This window comes from Erinaceus europaeus, chromosome 4 (assembly GCF_950295315.1).
Source record: "Erinaceus europaeus chromosome 4, mEriEur2.1, whole genome shotgun sequence".
NCBI classification, from domain to species: domain Eukaryota; kingdom Metazoa; phylum Chordata; class Mammalia; order Eulipotyphla; family Erinaceidae; genus Erinaceus; species Erinaceus europaeus.
The window spans coordinates 57,317,256-57,340,024 of NC_080165.1; the positions used below are offsets into that span (position 1 = coordinate 57,317,256).

Genomic DNA, 22,769 nt, shown 5'->3' on the forward strand with positions numbered 1-22,769 from the left:
TAAATACCCAAAGGCACAGAGGTGCCCATCCTGCTTGACCTCAGAATTCCTGTGCCAATAGAGCTTAGCCAACAGGCATCACTACTTCTAGGCCAATGCAGAGATGGGGATGAACATGAAAGGCAAATTCTCCAGCTTCCCCATCCTGCCCTCTTATTTGAGGCCTCTGATCAATAGTCTAAGTGCAGAAGGAGAAGCAAAAGGGGTGATCCTGTCCCCACACAGCTAAGATAGGAATGGGGCAAGGTGCCCTGGGTCCCACCTTCATGCCCCCTGCCCCCAGGTCCTGCTGTCTGCAGCCTGAAGAAGATAAAAGGCAACTTGAGACCCCCAGCAGCAAATATCACACCCTTGTTTCCTATGGAAGAGAAACTGAATTATCAACAGGACAGAGTGAGGCTGCAGCCACTGCAGAGAGAAGGCCACCCTCTCCAAGACCAAGAATATGGCCAGAGTTAGTGGGCCCTGACTATATACTGTCCTACCGAGTGGGCCTCAGCCTCACTCCTCTGTCTCCCCAGGGGTCCCTCTTCAGTACTGAGAAGATGCTTCCCTGCAGAAGTCACTCAGTCCAGGATCAAATGCACTAATGCAAGAGTATGGGCAGACCCAGGGGTGTGCCCTCAGCAGGAAAGTTTGCCTCTCTCTAGAGAGGCTTTGTTGGAGGAGCCCTGGGGTCTTGCAGAACCCAGCAACCCTTGAGAGCTCTCCCTCCAGAATCCCCACTCCAGTGCTGTCATGGAACCAACCATGGGCTTCTGGAAATTTCTCAACAAACTTCTATGCCTTTGACTTTTGTCTCCAGTCTAGCCTAGATGGTGAAAAAATAGGTGCAGTCAGGGGAGCTACAAAGGGCCCTGATCTACAAGGGAGGTGTGGCTTGAGAATGTCACACTGACACACACATACGACTCACCCCACATACATCCCTAAGGCCTTCCTGCCCCTCAGGAAACAAAGGGCAATGGGAATCACAACAGGAATTACAGAACATCCTTACACAAGATGTTGGGTCTCAATGCTGGGAGCTGTGCCCATAGTTTGTGTATCTCCCTGCACACCCCAGCAGGTAGCCTTTCCACATGGCTGGCACTCACTGAGAGCCACAGAATGCCTGACATTTTCTCTTCCCAATGTTTCTGGCGAACAGGCTGTGCTGACCCCCTCAGGGAGGAGGTGACTAAGATTTGCAGGTGGCTGCAAGACACCCAGAATCTCAGAGGAATCCTGGCATTCTGCAGTTGCTCATATACACTTGAAAAGTGGCCAGGCTGCAAAGTGGCAGGTTTCAAACCCAGATCTCTCTGGCTCCCCAGAGAGTTTCCCACCACTGTGAACTGTCCATCTCCTTCCATTCAGCTTCCAGCCTGCCCCCCTTCCCATTCTCTGGGCCAGTTGCCCAGCCAGGTCTAACCTAGAATTCAGACTTCTTCTCTCCTGGTCTAAAGGAGGCAGGTGGGGCATCCATGGGGAAGAATACTGCCCACTTGTGGGATGGGGGAACCCCCAGGCCCAGGCAGGTGCACTACAGTTCTGGAAAGAAGCAAGACGCACATTTCCGAAAGCTATTGGAAGAGATAAATTCCGGACACACGGTGACAATGACAGCAGCAACAGTTTGAAGATGTCCTAATTGTGTCCTGGGGCACAGTGAGCCAGAGAAACGTTTGGCTCTGCCACGGGTGACAGCCAGCCGGGAAACCATCGGGGAGAGGATTTTCTCCATCAAAACCTCGCAGCTGCGGTTACTACGGAGACTGCAGCCTTTGTCTGCAGGTTGTAAATTGAAATGAGTTTTCAAGGTTGAAATAATCAGAGTTCCTCCTTGTCTTCCCTCTCACCTCTCCTCAACTCACTCTGCCCAGCTGTTATGCCCTCAACTTACAGTGCTCCAACACGCACACGCACTTGAGCACAGGCACAAACTAGCTCCCTCTTGGAAGGATATACAAAATCAACTAGATATAATGCATATTTTCACACCTGGACATGCACAGCAACAAACACAGAATGTCATGTTCACATGTCTATACATGTTTAAACTTATAGAAACAAGTGGTCATATAAACACACACACACTACATGCACAGCTGCTCAGAGAGCATGGCACTCATACAAACATGTGGTCATTCAGATCCACCCACTCTTGGTCTTCAAAAGGAGGACCTGGCACAGACTCGAGTGCAGCATTTTATTTAGGAGGGGAAGTCTGAAAGCACTAGCAGAGTAATGAGACCAGGAAGGGGAGGGGATATAGGGGAGGAATAAAGGAGTCAATATCAGGTGTGGGATTCAGGGAACCTCCAGGAGATAGTGCGATGCTGTCCTCTCTGAGAGCACAGACAACCAGTCTCCCTTCCATGGAGGGCTAAGTCTAGGACCCTAACTTCAAAGACAAAGACAGATGGTCAGGGCTGAGGAGCCATGGAGCACAGAAGGTGTCTGCACTCACAGGCCCACACCTGTCACCCGTCACTCAGCGCAGGTGCATGTGCACACCACACACACTTAGGCTTACAGCTACATACTAACATGAAAATACACACCTGTGTTTTTTCCTGGGGCAAAGCTCCAAGGAGTAGGACAAGAGGGTGCTAAGGTCCCCCCCAGGGAGAGCTGCCCACTGTAGCTGGTGGAGCAAGCACAACTGGACCTTCCTCCTGGCTCTGCCATGGATGTCTATGAAACCCGAGCCAGCCAGCTATGTCCCCTGAGCCTCATTGTCCTCAGATGTCACTATAATGATACTTATCCTGAGAGGCAGCTGGGAGGAGTCAAGAAGGCACAGGTGGAAGCATGCAGCAGAATGCCTTGTCCACGGGAGTTCTTCTGAAGCTTCTGTTTTCTCCTCTGCCTTGATACTCCTCCGTGGATAGATACTCACCCTCAAAACCTCCACTGCAGACTGGGCCCCGCCCCCCACACCTGGCAGATACTAGACACTACACACACACAGACACATGTGCACACATACACTGTGAGGTGAGCTCGGGGTGCCCATACTCAAATGTGGAAGAAAGCAGCTACTCTGCTTCCCAGTCATTCTCTGTCCTCCCTGACTCCACCTGTGAGAGATTCAGTCTCCCTGTCACCTCCACAAAACACAGGCGTTACTGAAGGTCCCTGGAGCCCTGCTCCCAAGACCTCTTCTATGTCAGGAATTACACACTTGTTCCCAGTTTCAGCTGAGGTGTCTACCAGCCCCTCCCCTCAGTCCCTGGATTTTTCAGGCTCCATCAAGTTCTTTGCTTTCCATCTGGGTTAACTCCAAACTCAAACCAGTCTTCTCTATCCCTAGGTCTGGGCCCCAACACTAGGCCTCAGCTCTTTGCCAACCCATGTTCCAGGAAGTACTGAGCCAGTTGAGGGGCTTGGGGAAACAACTATGCTGGTGAGAACAGATGGGGATCACATCTCCCTTGTAAGAAGGTGAGGAGCTATCTTTTTTCCAGCTCTGGGAGCTCTGTGGTCATTTCACCCAATGGCTTTCTGACCATGAACCAATCATCAGTTTCCTCCTAAAGAAACAACTGTTGGTGGAATTGTTATGTAGAAAAGTGAGAAACGTTAGACGTGTACAAACTATTGTATTTTATTGTTGACTGTAAGCCATCAATCCCCTAATAAATAGATTTTTAAAAAAGAAACAACTCTTGCAGAGCCCCAAGAATATGACCCCAGAATGAAAACGCTGGAATCAGAAACTGAAGTCTGGACTATGACAGTGGCTTCCAATGACAAGTGATCAAAGCAGCAGAGAAATCGTACCAGCAGCTGGTAAAGATCACCTCTGGGTGCTCATCAAAGGGAAATGCCAGATTTAAGAATCATCATGGTGACACCCAGGGAAGTGGCACAGTGGTAGAGCTTTGGACTTGGATGTGTTAGGTTCCAGATTTGATCCCTAGCATTGTATATACTAGAGTGCTGCTCTGGCTTCTCTCTCTCCCGTCTCTGCCTCTATCTCTAATGGAACAAATAAGATTTTAAAAACTTTAGAAAAATCATTATGGTGGCCCATTAGGTGACACAGTGGATATAAATATCAGACCCACAAGTTTGAGGTCTAAATAAATAAATCTTGAAATAAGAAAGAAAAAAAAAGGATCATAGTAGAACTGGACAGTCTAATCTCAAGAACATGTCCCAAGGTGTCTGCAGACCCCACTTTGAGAAATGTGGTCAGTTGGGAACAGCCTAAAAGCCCCTTTGAACCTCTCACAGGCCTGATGAGCTGTTGAAATTTCTGCCACACCCCCTTGTGAAAGGCTGAAAATGAAACTCCTGGAGAAGTTGCATCTGGCACACACAAGTGAGGCCCCAGGTAAGGCCTGCCCTTCACTGTGTTCGCTGGTGTCCACGCACACCTCAGAACTTCCAGAGAGTGTTGCACAGGACCGGGAGGGGGCTGAAGGAAGATAGCTCGGGGTCTGAATCATACAGACCCACGTGGACAATTCCTCTCCTCACTGCTCAGTCCTGCTCCTTATCTTCCAGGGAAAACTACCCCACCCACATTTTTCTCATAAGCATATAAATAGGTCATCATTTCCTCCACTTAAATCACAACCCGCTTTTTCTTTAAATTTCTTTATTGGAGAATTAATGTTTTACATTCAACAGTAAATACAATAGTTTGTACATGCATAACATTTATCAGTTTTCCACATAACAGTACAACCCCCACTAGGTCCTCTGTCATCCTTCTTGGATCTGTATTCTCCCCACCCACCCACCCACCCCAGAGTCTTTTACTTTGGTGCAATACGCCAATTCCAGTTCAGGTTCTACTTGTGTTTTCTCTTCTGATCTTTTTTGTCAACTTCTACTTGAGAATGAGATCATCCCATATCCATCCTTCTATTTCTGACTTATTTCACTTAACATGAATTTTTCAAGGTCCATCCAAGATCGGCTGAAAATGGTGATATCACCATTTTTTATAGCTGAGTAGTATTCCATTGTGTATATATACCACAACTTGCTCAGCCACTCATCTGTTGTTGGACACCTGGGTTGCTTCCAGGTTTTGTCTATTACAAATTGTGCTGCTAAGAACATATGTGTGCATAGATCTTTTTGGATGGGTGTGTTGGTTTCCTTAGGATATATCCCCAGGAGAGGAATTACAGGATCATAGGGTAGGTACATTTCTAGACTTCTGAGAGTTCCCCAGACTGTTCTCCACAGAGGTTGGACCAATTGACATTCCCACCAGCAGTGTAGGAGGGTTCCTTTGACCCCACAACCCCTCCAGCATTTGCTGATACTACCTTTTCTGATGTATGACATTTTCACAGGAGTGAAGTGGTATCTCATTGTTGTCTTTATTTGCATTTCTCTGACAATCATAGACTTGGAGCATTTTTTCATGTGTTTCTCGGCCTTTTGGATCTCCTCTATGGTGAATATTCTGTCCATGTCCTCCCCCCAATTTTGGATGGGGTTATTTGTTTTCTTGTTGTTGAGTTTAGCAAGCTTTTTATATATTCTGGTTATTAGCCTCTTGTCTGATGTATGGCATGTAAAGATCTTCTCCCATTTTGTGAGGGGTCACTTGGTTTGGGTAGTGGTTTTTATGCTGTATAGAAGCTTTTTAATTTGATGTAGTCCCATAGGTTTATGCTTGCCTTAGTCTTCTTTGTAATTGGATTCGTTTCATTGAAGATGTTTTCAAAATTTATGTGGAAAAGACTTCTGCCAATATTTTCCTCTAAGTATCTGATATTTTCTGATCTAACTTCCAAGTCCTAGATCAACTTGGAATTTACTTTTATATTTGGTGAAATATAGTGGTTCAGTTTCATTCTTCTGCATGTTTCAACCCATTGTTTCCAACACCATTTGTTGAAGAGACTCTGCTTTCCCCCATTTAATAGCCTAGGCACCTTTGTCAAAAATTAGATGTCCATAGGTGTAGAAGCTTCTGAGCCCTCAATTCTATTCCACTGGTCAGTGTGTCTATTCATGATCCAGTACCAAGGAGTTTTGATGACAATGGCCCTATAATACAATCTGAGATCTGGGAGTGTGATGCCTCTAATTCTGTTCTTTCTTTTCAAGACCGTTTTGGCAATTCTAGGTCTTTTCTGGTTCCAGATAAACATTTGTAGCATTTGTTCTATTCTCGTAAAAATGTGGTTTGGGGGGAGTCAGGTGGCAGTGCAGCAGCTTAAGCACAGGCAGCTCAAAGTGCAAGGACCAGAGGAAGGATCCTGGTTCGAGCCCCCCACCTGCAGGGGAGTTGCTTCACAGGTGGTGAAGCAGGTCTGCAGGTGTCTATCTTTCTCTCCCCCTCTCTGTCTTCCCCTCCTCTCTCCATTTCTCTCTCTCCTATCCAACAACAACAACATCAATAACAACAACAATAATAACTACAACAATAAAACAACAAGAGCAACAAAAGGGAATAAATATAATAAAAATTTTTTTAAACCAAGAAACAAAAAAATATGATGTTTTCTGAAGTTCATCTATTTTGTTACCCTGTTCTGATACTGTTTTAACTTGTTCAGCTAGTTGTGTTCTTATTTTTAGCTCAGCTATTTCAGCTTTCAGTTCTCTAATAACCTTGAGATAATTAGTGTTTTCTTCCAGAGTCTCATTTGTTGTTTCTGCATTTCTGATGACAATTCTTTCAAGCTCTTTACTCACTCCTGTGATTACTTTCTTAACTAGTGTTTGGATGTTGACCTCATTATTTTGTGCTTCAACCTTTGGGAGGCTTTTAGCTGGACTCTTATCCTAGTTCATTTCCCCAATATTTCTTTCTTGTTGGTTTAACCATTCTATATAGTATGTTATGAGGTCCCTCTCTCAGTACTTTCAAAATTACTGATCACTCTTGCCTGGATTGACTTGTATCTAAGTAAGGTACTTAAAGGGTTCACAGCTGTGGAAATTGACAGTTGTTTCAATAATATTTTAATCCCTGAGTTGGAGCTCAGTGGCTTAAAAGCCTCTTTTGTTCTTTTTCTTCCCTGTAGGCTATGGGAACCTGAGGGCTTTTAAACTAAAAGTAGGCTTCTTAGCTTAATCACTGACTTCTGATAAAGCAGGGTGTGGCAGAGATAATCCAGTGGATATGCAAAAAGACTTTCACAGCCCCACTGCTAGGCTCCAGAGGTATAGATCTTCTCCTGAGCTTCCTAGTTAGTTCTCTGTCCCAGAGGGCCTCCCTGCCACTGCTCCAGATTCTGAGGGCAGTAGCAATGGAGACTCACAGTTGCATTTGTTGAGTCTCAGGGGAGTCCTCTCCTCCCTTCAGCCTTCCCCTTGTTGGTGAAACAGATTAGATGTGGTGTCTCAACTGGTAAACTGCTGGACTGTTAACAGCCACTTAATCTCTCCCTAGGCTCCTCTCTGCCCACAGACCACATGTGTTTGCACTCACTGGTGATCTGGTGGGTTCCTGAAGTCGTTCTAGTCCTGTCTTGTTGTGGTCCCAGGTGGTCTCCTTTAGTATTCCTAGTTGACCCAGGAGAGGAGAGGAGAGGAGAGAAACCCACAAGCCTCTCTTGACTGTACTTCTCTCCCAGCTAACTAAAATCAAAAACTTTAAAAGTGTATCAAAGAAAGAAACTCGTGATGGTAGCCTCTCAAGTAGCACAATAGGTATAAGCATAAGACATGGCACAAAGTGCAAGAATCAGTTTAAGGATCTCAGTTCAAGCCCCCGCCTGCAGGGGAGTCGCTTCACAGGCAGTGAAGCGGGTCTGTATGTGTCTATCTTTCTCTCCCCTCCTCTGTCTTCCCCTCTGTCCTATCCAACAACAACAGCAATGGCAACAATAACAATAATAGCAACAAGGGCAACAAAAATGGGGGGAATGTCCTCCAGGAGAAGTGGATTCGTGGTGCAGGCACCGAGCCACAGCAATAACCCTGGAGGCAAAAAAATAAACAAATAAATAATAATTTTAAAAAGAGATATAAGTGTCAGATTCTCAAGTCTGAGGTTTCTGTTTACAGGAAAACTTCTCAAAAGTGTTGCCCCAACTCACTGCCATCAGTCTCTCTCTTTTTCTTTATTTTTATTTATAAAAAGGAAACACTGACAAAAACCATAGGATAAGAGAGGTACAACTCCACACAATTCCCACCACCAGAACTCCATATCCCATCCCATCCCCTGATAGCTTTCCTATTCTTTGTCCCTCTGGGAATATGGACCAAGGAACATTATGGGGTTCAGAAGGTGGAAGGTCGGCTTCTATAATAGTTTCCCCACTGAACACGGGCATTGACAGGTCGATACTGTCATACTCCCAGCCTGTCTCTCTCTTTCCCTGTTTTTCTCCTGACCAATTCTATTTTAGATTTTGTACCATATCTCCACATAAGCCCAGGTTCATTCTCAGTCCTCACCCCATGTATCCTTGGATGGCATGTGACTATGAAAGTCACTTCTTCACACTATGGGGCCCACACTTCTGTCTCCCTTCTGCCAACTCAGCTGTGTCTCTCCATCAGTTCTCCACACTCCAGAGTCCAGGGCTGGGTGCTTCAACTTGAGCTACACTCACTGTACTCACTCCAAGTTGGTCCCCTCTGTGTGCTGATGACCCCCTCCCCCAATGCACAAGGTCATCTGTGCCCCTCCTGTGCACTCCTGCTCCAAAGACATCTGCCACTCTACATGTCCTAGACTCAGCTAGCTCCTGGTCTCCTTCCCTAGCCCAAGGGTCCCAGCTCAGCATAGGACTAAGAGCCTGGAAGTTACCCCCGATTTCCTGTCACCTTTCTCTCACATCAAATACTCAACAAACTCTGCAACTACACAGAAAAGTTCATAAAGACTTTGGCCTCCTCCATAAAGACCTTATGACCTTAGGACCTTGTCCTCACCATAAAGCAATGATGGTAGAGATAGCCCCAGTCTCGGAAGGGAGGCTGGAGGTATCATGCCCTGCCACTTGAAAAAGATTGGTCCTGAAATAAGTGCAGTCTGCAATGTTCCCAGTCGTGGCCATGAGCTGTAAGCTCATGCCAAGGGGGACTTAGAGGTTACAAAGGCTCTGGTGCTAAATATAAATATGTATATATGGGCCCTGGAGCAGATGGATGGAAGTAAATAGTTAATTTTTTTATCGTTTTTTAATATTTATTTATTTTTAATATTTATTTATTCCCTTTTGTTGCCCTTGTTTTATTGTTGTAGTTATTATTGTTGTCTTTGTTGTTAGATAGGACAGAGAGAAATGGAGAGGGGAGGGGAAGACAGAGAGGGGGAGAGAAAGAGAGACACCTGCAGACCTGCTTCACCACTTGTGAAGCGACTCCTCCGCAGGTGGGGAGCCGGGTGCTGGAACCAGGATCCTTACGCCGGTCCTTGCACTTTGCACCACCTGCGCTTAACCCGCTGTGTTACCACCAGACTCCTGTAAATAGTTAATTTTAGTCATATTTTTTTTAAAAAATGTTTTATATTTATTTATTTACTTTCCCTTTTGTTGCCCTTGTTTTTTTATTGTTGTTGTAGTTATTGTTGTTGTTGTTATTGATGTCGTCGTTGTTAGATAGAACAGAGAGAAATGGAGAGAGGAGGGGAAGACAGTGGGGAAGAGAAAGATAAACACCTGAAGACCTTCTTCACCGTGAAGTGACTCCCCTGCAGGTGGGGGACTGGGGGCTTGAACTGGGATCCTTACACCAGTCCTTGCACTATGCACCACATGTGCTTAACCCGCTGAGCTATGGCCTGACTCCCCAGATTTTTTTTTCAAGAATGGGATCTACTCTCTGCCCTAATCCAGTTTTCTAGTCCTTTTTCTCTACTCTGACACCATTCTCTCAGACAATATTCTCTTTTTTTATTTTTATTATTTTTTATTATCTTTATTTATTGGATAGAGATATCTAGAAATCAAAATGGAAGGGGGTAGTAGAGAGAGACAGAGATATACCTGCAGCACTGCTTCACCACTTGCAAAGCTTTCCCCCTGCAGGTGGGGACCGGAGGCTCGAACCTGGGTCCTTGTGCATTGTAGTATGTGTGCTCAACCAGGTGCATCACCACTGGCCCCTCAGACAATATTTTTATGCAATTTCAAGCTAGGTACCAAACTCAAGCAAAACAAACATAGTTGAGTGTCCCCAGGAACATGCCTAAAATGTTTTTTCTAGCTTTCTTCTACCCTAAAATTCCTAATCTCATCTGCTCTAATCCTACTTTTTGGTTCCTGTTCATTAACCATTTTGTCTCAACTTAGGTCATACCAAGTTACAGATGCTACCAGGACTCCAACCCAACTTTTTTGGTCAGACAACCTCACCAATGTGTCCCGGACCCTCGCATCTCCAGAGCTCTGGTCCACTAGGGAAAGATAGAAATAGGCTGGAGGTATGGATCAAACTGTCAACACTCATGTTCAACAGAGAAGCAATTACAGAAGCTAGAACTCCTGCTTTCTGCTCCCCATAAACAACCTTGATCCATACTCTTAGCGGGGAGAAGTGACAGGATGAAGATAAGAGGACTCTGAACTCCAGCTCCATCAGCACCCAGAGAGAGAGAAGGAGAAGGAGAGGGACATATGGACATAGTTACGTCATCGTGAGTGGCTTGGAGGGAAGAGAGGAAAAAAGGGAGCAATTATGTATAAAGGTGGACAGAAAGTTGTAGAGGTGATCATTGGCCCATGTCCACAACCTTAGGGCAACTGGTAGATTTCAGTGGGGAGAGTGAAGATTCAGAACCCTGGTGGTAGGAATGGTGTGGATTCAAGTCCCTGTTGACATGTAATTCTGTAATTTAAAAATAAAATAAAATAAAGACTTTGGCCTCTTCTCACTACCTCTAAGGCCCCCAACCCCAGCCAGACAACAGTACCAACCTCCTAACTGGCCTCCCCCTCAGCCCCTGCCCCAGACCTCTCCAGGAGGCAGTGAGCCTCTTAGAACACACCAAAATTGGATCACACCAATCTGCTTTCAAACCCTGTGATGGCTTTGACACCATCTGAGTAAGAGATTAAATTCTTGTAAATTGCTTCCAAGGCCTGCATGAGCTATACCACCAGCCCCACCTCTGATCTCATCACCACCACCCATTGCTCTCTCTGCTTCAGCCATAGGGGCATCCTCATGCTCTTCAGACCTGCCAGGTGCATGCCTACCACAGGGCCTTTGCATATGTCATGGCTGGTTACCTGACACACTCCTTCTTGTGTCTCACATGGCTTATTCTCTCACTGCCTTTAGGCGTTTGCTCAAGTATTGACTTCTCGGCCAGGAATTCTGACATTGTAAAAAGGTACCATCCCTGCTATCTCAGACTTTTGCTCCCCTTTTGAGAGGCCTTTGGATCTGCCTTCTCACTGCCTCACACTCTGAGTGCTGGATCTGTCTGCCCCATCACATGTCACCTGGTCTGTCAGGTTGTACTGTCCTCCAGCTGCTGGACAGCATGAGACTGGGCACAGAATCATAAAGAAAAGAGAAGCAGCCTTGAGGGCACAGGTCTAGGACCCTTCTGGCCACAGTGTGGCTGGTGGTTTGAGCAAAAGTGAGTTCCTCAGATGCACAGCACAGTTTGGTACATAGCAGGTAACCCCAAGTGCTGAGGTTGCTTCCTTCCCCCAGGAAAGAGGTTTCCCATTCCTTGTTGAAGGTGGGAATGAGAGGCCCCTCCACATCCAGACTGGCAGAGCCAAGGGTGGGGGCGGCTCTAGGGCTAGGACAGTAACTGGCTGAGACAGGACATCTCTGGAGCCAGACAGCCAGGGTTCAGACCCCTGGTACAGAGCCAGGGTTCAACCCCAAACTACCTATGCAGCCCAGACAGGTGTGTGCCCCTATTTACCTGCCTACAAAATGGGTCTCTGTGAAGACTGAGCATAAAACATCAGCACAGAGCTTGAGAAGTCATAAGTAGCACATAAATATCAGCTGTAGTTATTGCTGCTGTCGTCACTGCTGTTAGTGCAGGATGGGGCACCATGTCTCCCAAGTCCCCAGCCACCACAGGGCCGCCACTTCTGCTGAGAGCTCCCACCCTCGGGAGCAGCAGGCAGTAAATTTCTCCTATCTCTTCATAAACTGGGCCTTCCTGCTCAGCCATTACCTGGCTGGCAGTGCTGTCAGAAAGATGGATGTGGCATCTCCCTTGTTTATGTCTTTAATTCCCCAGTCTGCTCCCCGGGCTTCTGGTGGGGGGAGGCAGGCTCCCAGGTCCCCACAGCTGCAGCAACACCCACTCAGTGACCCCTCACTCATCTGTGTGGGTGACACACAGGCTGCCTACAGATGCTGCCTGTACTGTGGCTTCCACCCACCCACCTCCAGGACCCCTCAGGACAGAGCTCTGGTGGGGCTGGGTCCCAGGCTGGGCACAGAAGAGAAAACTGAAGTCCTGAGAGTGGAGTAACCTACCCAAGGTTGCAAGGCTGGGAAGTGGCAGCCCCAGGACTCCTACAGTCCTGAGAAAGAGTCTGAGAAAGAGTGGGCATTCTCCTACCACCCCCAGCCTCCGCACATCAGCACATGTCAGCCCAGCCTCTAACTCAACATCTGCCATTTTGTGGGGACTTTCTCTGGCCCCAGCAGCCCTGTCCCCAGCCACTCTAGAGTCAGGGAGTGCTGAAGGATGGCCACCCTCCAAAGCTGCCCCAGGGACTGAGCCCTGCAGAGGCCAACCATCAGTCTATGAGAACCCAAGGGACCAGAGTGAGCCAACCCATGCCCAGCAGTGTTGATGAGGATGAGCTGGAAGAGGTGACTGGAAAGACAGAATGGAAACGACACAGGGAGTGACAGGGAAGGAGTTGGCAGAGACAGCAGAACACCTGCTCCAGAGCCAGGCCGTCCAGACGTGAGCCAGCCCTGCCACCTGCTCAGCACTGTGATCCTCTTAAATAGCCTCAGGCTCCTCTTCTGTGAAGTGGGTGCAAACCTGTGACAGCCTACAACATCCACCTCAGGGTGGTGCCCACCCTGCTCCCAGGATCCCATAGCTTACACACCGGAGCTGTTCCTGTGAGTTGCATCTCTCCCCTCCCTCTCCACACCAGCACAGACCATTTCCAGCCAGCCTCTTCAACACACTTTGTCCCCAACCCTCACAGCAACCCTTTGAGATGGATGTTATCCTTCCTGCTCTACAGACAAGCTTTGGAGACTCCTGGAAGTTAAATCACTAGTCCATGGGCCAAGTAGTGGCTCGCTTGGTTGAGCACACATCTTACCGTGTGGAAGGACCTGGGTTCATGGCCCTTGTCCCCATCTATAAAGGGAAAGCTTCACAAGCAGTGAAGCAGTGCTGTAGGTGTCTCTCCTTCTCTATCTCCCCTCTCCTTTCCTCAATCTCTCTCTGTCTCTATCCGATAAATAATAAACAGATAAAATATTTTTAGATCACTAGTCCAAGGTCACACAGCAGGGAGAAGCAGAGTGGGGTCAACATGTAAAGGGAAAGCACTCTCTGCAGACCCTCCTGGGTACCCAGTCCCAAGTCAACACCCTGTGAATGTCATCCCAGTTCTCCTGGCCTAAGATCTAAGATAAGCTCAGCTTACACCTGTGTAAGACCTGGGGAGGCCAAAGCTGCCTTCACACTGGGTGGGCCTCAGGTCCTGTAAACTTTCCCAGCAGCTCCTCAGCATACACAGAGGTGGATGGGCATGGTGGTGTTTGACTTGGAGCCACAGGAGGACTCTGAGAAGCCTCTCTGTATGGGGCTTCAGAAGGATCCAGGTGAGCTGTTAGGTGCTGGTTTCGGACGCCTCCTCAAGACCCCCATGTGCACCCCAGCCTCCATTCACACCTTCCCTGCCGCGTGCACTGCCCTCCCTCCCACCACCATTCCCTGTGAGCTACATCCCTCATTGCACACAAGAACCACCTGGGGGAACTTTTTTAAAGATCCTGAACCCAGTTTGCACCCAACACCAACTCAATCCCACAGTCTGGGAGCAGCTGTCAGGCCTCAGTAGCTTAAAAGATCCCCAGAGACTCTGAGAAAAAAAACTTGGGAAGTGCTGTTCCCAGCCAAGATTCTTAGCCCTAAATACACATAAGATTATCTGGGGAGTGGGAGGGGGCAATTTAAAAAAGAAGAAGAAGAAGAAGGCCCACAGCACAGACTCCACTCCTGTGCCTGTCCAGTGGACCACGGATGAGGCCCAGGTATAGTCTGGACAGCTCCCCTGATGTCTCTAAGGCACAGCCAGGCCAGGAAGCCACCATTTTACAGCTGACTAGTGCTTCCATGAGCACTTCCTCACTTGTCCTGAGACTCTCAGTTGCTGGCTCATCTCCAAGCCCTTTGCTCAGATGTGAAAGCAAAGACCCAAAGAGGTCACAGGGTAGGTTTCAGGCCCCAAGAAAAACATTCCCTCTTCTGAACTCTGCTCTGCTCCCCTCTCTCCAGCCCCCACCCCCCTACCCCTGCAACAACCACCTAGATACCTCCTCATAGGACAGACACCCATTCCCTGAACCCCAGCAAGAGGAGGACATCTGCAATCCTGACCAGCAGGCTAGGGGTCTGCACAGAGTCCATAGGGTCTAAGTAAGTCTTTCTCCCCACCTAACCCCTGCAAATCCATCAAGTGAGTCCCCCTTGAGGTGCTAGCTGCTGTCACCCACCTGCTCCATTTCCTGTCTCCACTCCCTCCCCCAGCCAGATCTTCTGATTGATAATCAGGGTGATCATACAGTTTTCCATCCCCACTTGGGCACTGCATAAATAAAAGCAATTGCACCAGAAAAGAATGGACACTTGGTCATCCCACCCAGGAGGGCTCAGCTTCTGGAGCCTCTGCTGTGTTTGCTGTCTGCTGACAGCCTGTGCGGTACAGCCGTGGGCAAGCCCCTTGACCTCTCTGACTTTTCTGTACTCCTCTATAATATGGCACTCATAGAATCCCTCAAACTGTTGTGAAGATGAAATGAGGTGACTTTAGAGTATTTAGAACATAGTAGATACATAAAAAACAGTGATGCTTACATTATCAGCTCCCCTAGGAATGCAAGCCCTTCCACTACACACACACATACACACATCTTCTGTAAGCATAGTGATTCACACACTTGTGCCACACACATTGCCACCTACTACCACTTACAAATTGACTGGGGACTCCAGAGGATGCCACTATTCTACATGGCCACAATTTTCAGGGAGCCCTGGTTACCGGAGAGCATCCTGCAACACCCCCCCCCCATCTTGCTCATATTGCATCCTCACTCCCTGCCCTGGGAGACTGCCCTCTGCCAAAGACTCCACTCACATGCCCCTGCCACCGGTTAAGTGACCCCTGCCTGAGCTCCACCAGTCTGTCATGGAAGACCTAGGAATGTGTCTGTCACCCTTGCACAGGCAGTCCTCTAGTTGAGGGCTGGCAGAGCCCTCCCAGCGCCACTGAGGCCAGATCCTGCTGCAGAGCTGCCCAGAGCAAGAATTCATGGAGAGCAGGTGGTTCACCCAGCAGAGCACACATGTGATCATGTGCAAGACCTGGGTATGATCCCCAAGTCACCACATAGGAGACCCTGCGGGGTGGGGGTGAGCTGCACTAGTAGTAGGGCAGTGCTGCAGCACCTTCCCTTCTCTCACTGTCTATCTCCCCCTATGGAAAAGAAAATAAATGGCTGTCAGAAATAGTGGAGTTGTGCAAGCACTGAGCCCCAGCAATTACCCTGGTGACAAACAAGCAAACAAAAACACGAGAACCCACACCCAAACATCCTAATGAGGACACACCAAGATAGCTATTCTAGAGGGTTTAGGGGCTGGGAACTGAGACATGGATTCAAATTCTATTCTCCTACCTTCCAGCTACAGGAACTCAGGATTTTTTACTTACCTTCTCTGTGACTCTGTTTCTCCATCTATAAAATTGACCCCTTGTCCATTTCTCCCAGGGTTTCACCTCCTGTCCTTCCTAGGACTTGTCCAGCTGCTTCCTTTGCCAAGAGGTAAGCCTCTTTCCATTTAATTATTTCTACCTTCCTTCTGACAAAATCTACAGTTTATTCAACTATCTTGTTTATTATCTATTTCACCATTAGGATAACCTCTCCTAGAGATTTTTCACTCCTTCCTTCACTGTTATTTCCAAGGTGCTTAGAGCAGGGCCAGACACACCCTAGAAGCCAAACTGGTGTTTACTACATGACTAGGGGAATCTGAGAGGATAGAGGGTTTTTTCTGTTTTGTTCTGTTTTTAAAATTTATGAGAACAATGAGAGAACCACAGCATTACTCTTGCACATACAAAGCTGTGGACAGAACTAAGGGCATCATGCTTGAGGGTTCAATACTTTATCCACTGCACCACCAAGTGTCACAGTGACAAGCACCAAGACTCTACACAGGCCAGCTGTGGTCTGCTCAGTTGTGGTGGCTGGCCTTAAGGGAGTCCAGATAAGCTCCAAGGTGGGTAAAAGCTGGTCAGCATTGCTGCCAAGACCCAGGAGTCCCTTCCATACTCAACAGTCATCAAAGGCTTGTCCAAGAGAGCACAGCAGGGGTTTCTACAGCCCTAAGCCCTCCCACCCCTAAGGTCTCCATGCCAGAAGGCAGAATCACTCCTGGTCCTGCCCCCCCAACCCCACCCCCTCAATCTGGGTCCCATTCCAACTCAGTCTCAGGCTCTACCCCTTCAACCCAGGCTCCGCCCTACCTCTGTGTGGGCCCTGCCCTAGGCATACTCACTGGTGCACTTCTTGATGTGACTGCCCTTCTTGAGTGCATGGCGGCTCAGCTTACAGTGGAAGTTGTCTTCCCAGAACTCAGCAAACCAGATGTTGCGCCTGTTGTTGTCCAGTGTGCGGCTGGAGAAGTAGCGGTCAAAGCCTGGCAGGGAACCAGGGCATCTGGGCCTCTGGTTCTCACTTCCCCACCCATCTGCCCGAAGCCCTAGCATCTTCCCCTAGGCTTAGCGATGGTCTAGGCAGAGGGAGGGAAGGAGGGGGGAAGGGGTGGGTAAAGGGGAGAGCAAATCCTCTGATCCAGGACCCAGGCAGAAAGAACAAAATGTGGAGCATTTCATTTCATTCAAAATGAAAAGAGCTGTATTAAGTCCCAGGGGGAGCATGTGTAATCTTACAACTGCTGCCTTTAGAGAAGAGACGCACCCGACTAGGATGTTTCTGCGGCCTTTCAAACACCAGTGTGCTGATGGAGGGGCTCTGTGGGAAGGAGTCATGTGAGGGTCCTGAGATTAGAGTGGAAAGAGGCTGGTGGGGAGCTGCCATTCAAGCTTGCTAGTTCTGAAGAGGGGCCAGACCAGAGAGCAGAGGGGATGACTCAGGTCATACAGCAAAACCAGGGCCTTCCTTCATGTCCAGGACTTCCCCAGCACTGGACAGATCCAGCCTCCATCATCTTCAAGGGACTTAACACTTCTGCTCTAAGCTCACAAAGCCCCAGCCCAGGGGGGGCAGCACTGGCTCCCTCCTCCCGGTGCCCCTCCTGCTTGAAACAGGCCAGAGGGCTAAAAGCTCAGTGGGGCCCAAACCAAGGGGAGAGCCTCCTGGCTGGGAAAGAAATGAATGGCCACCAGAACCTAGGTAAAACACCAGTGCTGGGGAGAGGGCTAGCCACTGTAGGCCTTTTCAGTCTTCATGCCAGGGACCCCCAGGGACCTGCTCCCTCTGCTCTAGGGTTGCCCTGGGCTCTATAGGCTGGTAATCAGTGTTCAAGGACTACACTACTAGATGCTGGCAGCATGCCCCCCACCCTGGTGACAACCACAAGAACTCCAGACACTGCCAAGCATTCCCTGGGAGTCTAAATCACCCCAACTGAGAGCCAGGACTCCAAAGGCTTTGCTACAACCCCAGAAGAAGAAGAAAAGGGGGGAAAAAAAGACATTTGTTAGGCAAATACTAGGTTCAAAGCCCAGCTTTGCCACTTAATAGCCTCTATATATCATTCACTGCCACTTTATGATGTCACTTATTCCCTCTGAGCCTCATTCGTCTACTCAATGTAGAGAAGACTGTCTCCCCAGGGGTAGGGGAGAGTAAATGAGATGTCTGTAAAGGGTCTGGCATGGGTAGCAATTCCAGAGTCTTTGTGTTTTGTGTGTTATTGTAGGATGTGTCCTCACGGGGCGGCATGGAAACTGGTGATGTCTGTGCTCCCTCTGGCCTGTCCAGCCCCATCAATGCTTCAGTCCACTGAGCCAATTGGTGGGGGTAGAGTCTTTCCCCTCCTCTTGGTGAAGACAGTGCAGTCCCTGCCTCTTCAAGTCATTGACAGGAATGTCACTCCACACTCACTTGAATGTTTTTACCCGAGTTGTCAGCTCCTGCCCAGGATGACTGTGGGTTCTGCCAGGGCCAGTTGGACCCAGGCCCCCAGCACAAAACCTCCACTTGTAGCTGCCCCCGAGCCTCCTTCAAGCAGGGGACCCACACTAGTGGGGTAAGGAGCAAAGGGAATGTGTGAGAATGAAGGAGAGCCCCTGGTAATGAGTCTCCTGTACACGCCCCACATGTCCCACACCCAGAAATAGCTGAAAAGGAAGGAAGGAAACTCCTGCATCTGGATTTGAATCCTGATGTTGAGGAAGGTCAGAACCGAGCAGTGAGGCTATGGGGCAAGAAGGAGGAAGACAGGGTATGGGAAGGTGAGGAGCTGGGAAGGAAAGAAGTTGGTGGTGTGGGGGGACTAAAAGGAATGCTGGAGACAATGCTGACTGTGGTGGTGCAGCAGGGTCCACTGGCCTACCTCGCACAGACATCCTCTTGGGGAGGATGGTGACAGCACCCTCGGCCACCTCCTCCAGGCGCAGCACCGGGGCACTCTTGGAGCCCCAGCTGTCTGAGCCCATCCAGAAAAAGTGGCCAGTCTGGTTCGCCTTCCGTGCCGCCTCCAGCACACGCCTGTGGAGACACATGCCAACCCAACCCAGCCGTGTCTGCCATGGCACTGTCCCCATCCAGTCACACCTACCAGAGAGACCTTGGATGACATCCCCACCCCAGGGGCCTACCTGCCCCCTCACAGTCCATGCCTGCCCTCAGGCTAGGCCTGAACTCCCACCCCTAGTCCACAAGGGCTCCAAGTCAATGGTGCCCCTTGAGCTCAGAGATCCATTACCCCTCTCACCTGTACCTGTACCTGTACCTGTACCTCCCCCTGCTTATGGGCCCAGCATGCTCCTCCACACACTTTTCTGTTCTCCAGAGCCACATCTGCCAGGGTCACACCTGATTTCCTAGATGCACACCTGTCCCTCCTAAGAAACACACCTGCCCAGCAAATCCTCCCAGGTCCATGCCGTCCTCTGGCCCTTCTCCCACTTATAGACACACACACACACACACACACACACACACACACACATACACACACCCTTACTCTCTGCACTTCTATTGCCTCCCTCCTCCTCCTGGATCAGAAGTCCTGGTCCTTCAAAGATCTGCTCCCTATACACTCCTGGAGGACAGAGGGAACTTCCCCCGCCTCCAAGCTAGCTCTGCTGGGACACTGGGCCTCACCAAGTCAGGACCCACACAGGCCATGCCCACAGGAGGCACTCAGTCACTGCCCAGCAAGCGTGAGGAAGTGGCTGCAAAGGCATATTCCATTACTCTCCACATGGGCAGGATGAATGCAGGAAGCAAGGCAGGGGTCTGGGAAAAGTGCAGGCTACACTTGTCAGCTGTAGCCTGAGCCCCAACATGGGAGGCTTTCCAGCCCACATACTCACTGCCCCTCCTCAACTCTCTGGATCCCAGGGTGGGACCCCCTCACAATGCTACCCCCACCCCAAAACCACTGGCCCTCACCTGATATCGTCCTCGTTGGCAAAGATGATGACTGCCCTGGCATTGGAGGTCTCCAGGAGCCGCCGGATGATCTTGTCAAACTCCCCAGCCTTGGGCTCTCTCGGTATCTTCACTGACTGAGCGATGCACACGCCTCCTACAGGAGGGAACCATCAGCCTGGGCCACCTCCACACCCCAACAAGGCTCCTGAGTCAGGGTGGGGGGGCACCCTGGGGGCCCAACTCCCGTAGAACTGAACCACCCACATTTGGGCTTCACCATGTTCCTGCAAGGTGCCCCACCTGAATGTGGCACTTACAGTCTCTGTGCCTCAGTTTTCCTCTATAGCAAATAAGCTACTAGTAAGAAGCAATGTGGCATCATGCCTAGGGGTTAAACTGCCTGGCTTCAAATCTCAGCTCTGCTCCTTGCCGCTGCATGACCTCAGACCAGGGACCAAGCCTCTCTGTGCCTCAGATACAGCATCTAGGATCCAGTGATGTTGCACCCCATAGAGCACACACATTACCATGTACAAGAACCCAGTATTGAGCTCCTGGTCCCTAACTGCAGAGGAGAAGCTTCAAGAGACATGAAGCAGTGCTGCAGGTGTCTCTCATTCTCTCTCCACCTCTCTCTACTCGCTCAATTTCTCTCTGTCTCTATAACAAAAAGAAAGAAAGGGAGTCAGGTGGTAGCATAGTGGGTTAAGCGCAAGTGGCGCAAAGTGCAAGGACAGGAGTAAGGATTCCGGCTTGAGCCCCTGGCTCCCCACCTGCAGGGGAGTCACTTCACAGGCAGTGAAGCAGGTCTGCAGGTGTCTATCTTTCTCTCCCCCTCTCTCTCTGTCTTCCCCTCCTCTCTCTATTTCTCTCTGTCCTATCCAACAGCAACAACATCAATAACAACAACAATAATAACTATAACAAGGACAACAAAAGGGAATAAATAAATAAATATTAAGAAAAAGAAAGAGACAGAGAGGGAAAGAAAGGAAGGAAGAAAGGAGAAAAAAGAAAATGGTAGATTCATCATGCAGCAACAAAACCCCTAGTGGAAATATAAATTATTTTATGTATAACACATTTACATGCATATAGTACTCTTTTTTTATTAGTGATATAGTAGTGATTTACAAAATCATAAGATAATAGGGACATAATTTTACACCAGTCCCATCACCAGAGTTCTGTGTCCCCATTCCCTCCACTGGAAACTGCAGTGGTTCTCCTAAGGTCACAGATATAAGTTGACTATTATTTCTATAAATATATATATATTTGCCCATTTTTCCTATGGTCTTTCCTTCTCTTCTTTTCTAAGTCACACCTACAACAACTACTACTTCCAAATGTCCTTCCTTTTCTTCTCTCAGGGTCCTGATGGAATTGAGGTTCAGAGCCTTCTAATCACCATCCCCTGTCTTTCTCCTCCTCTGGTCATATGGACCAAAATTCCTTTGGAGGTGCAGAAGGTGGGAGTTCTGGTTTATGTGTACCAAGGCCAGTCATCTTGGGCATATTACTCTACAATAAAAAAATACGATATTGTGTCCTTCAGAACAAAATGGGTAGAACTGGAGGCAATTATTTTTAGTGAAATAAGAGATGAAAGACAACTATAAGATAGTTTCACTCATATGTGGAATCTAGAAATATGATTTAGATGAACTTGCCCAAAAAGAAAAAAAAAATCCACACAAAACAAGAAACAATCAAACTGTTTATAAGATTTGTGATAACTATGGTGGTTATCTTTGGGAAGTTAGAAGGTAGGAATAATAAAGTGTTGGGTGTGGTGTGGAACTATATGTTATAATCTTATAATCTTGTAGAAAACTATTAATAGCAAATAAAAATTATTAGGAGTCAGGCCATGGGGCACCTGGCTAAGTGCACACATTATAGTGTGCAAGGACCTGGGTTCAATACCCCGGTTCCCACCTGCAGGGGGAAAGTTCGTGAGTGGTGAAGCAGGGCTGCAGCTGTCTCCCTGTCTCTTTCCCTCTATCTTCTACCCCCTTTCAATTTCTCTCTGTCTCTATCCAATAAATAAATAAAATAAAATGATTTAAAAATAAATAAATATTAAATTCTTCTTTTAAAAATTAAAAAGTATTAAAACAAACAAACAAAAAAAAGATTCCTGGTGACAAATGTTTCTGATCCCAGTGGAACTGAGATACAGAGCCCTCTGGTCATCTTTCCCTAACATTGCCCCCCTCAGGGGGTACGGACCAAAATTCTTTTCATTTATTCATTTACTTATTTTAAAAAGGAGACATTAACAAAACCATAGGATAAGAGGGGTACAACTCCACACAATTCCCACCACCAGATCTCTGTATCCCATCCCCTCCCCTGATTGCTTTCCTATTTTTTATCCCTCTGGGAGTATGGACCCAAGGTCATTGTGGGATACAGAAGGTGGAAGGTCTGGCTTCTGTAATTGCTTCCCCGCTGAACGTGGGCATTGACTGGACCAAAATTCTTTTGGGGGCACCGTTCTCTGTATTTTTAAATGATGTCTTTTAATTTTTTTTCCTTCCTGGGTTATCACTAGGGCTTGGTTCCTGTACTATGAATCCACTGCTCCTGGAAGCCTTTTATTTTTTTCTATTTTATTCACTTGAACAGAGAGAAATTGAGAGGGGAGGGGAAAGAGAGGGAGAGAGAAATATAGACACCTGCAGACCTGCTTCATCCATTCATGAAGTGTCCCCACTGTACATGGGGAGTGGAGGCTTGAGTCCAGATTCTTGTGCAGGTCCTTGCACATGGTGCTATGTGCACTTAACCAGGTGCACCACCACCCAGCCCCCTAAATTATGTCATTTTCTCTCTAGTGCTTTTTAATCTTTCTTACGTTTTTGTTTTGTTTTGTTTTTCTCATCTTTGTTATCATACATAATACCTGGAGGTTCTTTAATTTGTTGTTTGTGTTCAGAGACTCTTGTTGTTCTAGTTTATATCTGTTGTCAAATGACCTGAATTTCTCTGAAATATCACTACCACATGGTTTCACTCATACATGCAATATAAAGAAC

The 22,769-nt window shown here is 48.1% G+C and overlaps 1 protein-coding gene across 3 annotated transcripts in view; it reads right to left on the reverse strand.

The window, feature by feature from the left end:
- GRM4 (glutamate metabotropic receptor 4) overlaps positions 1 to 22,769 on the reverse strand; it is a 131,381-nt gene that overhangs the window by 20,339 nt on the left and 88,273 nt on the right. For all 3 annotated transcript variants that reach the window (XM_060189626.1, XM_060189628.1, XM_007527445.3), the window contains exons 4-6: positions 19,744 to 19,879; positions 18,680 to 18,834; positions 16,658 to 16,798 (exon numbers count right to left, since the gene is read on the reverse strand). In XM_060189626.1, coding sequence (XP_060045609.1) covers positions 16,658 to 16,798; positions 18,680 to 18,834; positions 19,744 to 19,879 — 432 coding nt within the window. The remainder of the gene's footprint in view (positions 1 to 16,657; positions 16,799 to 18,679; positions 18,835 to 19,743; positions 19,880 to 22,769) is intronic.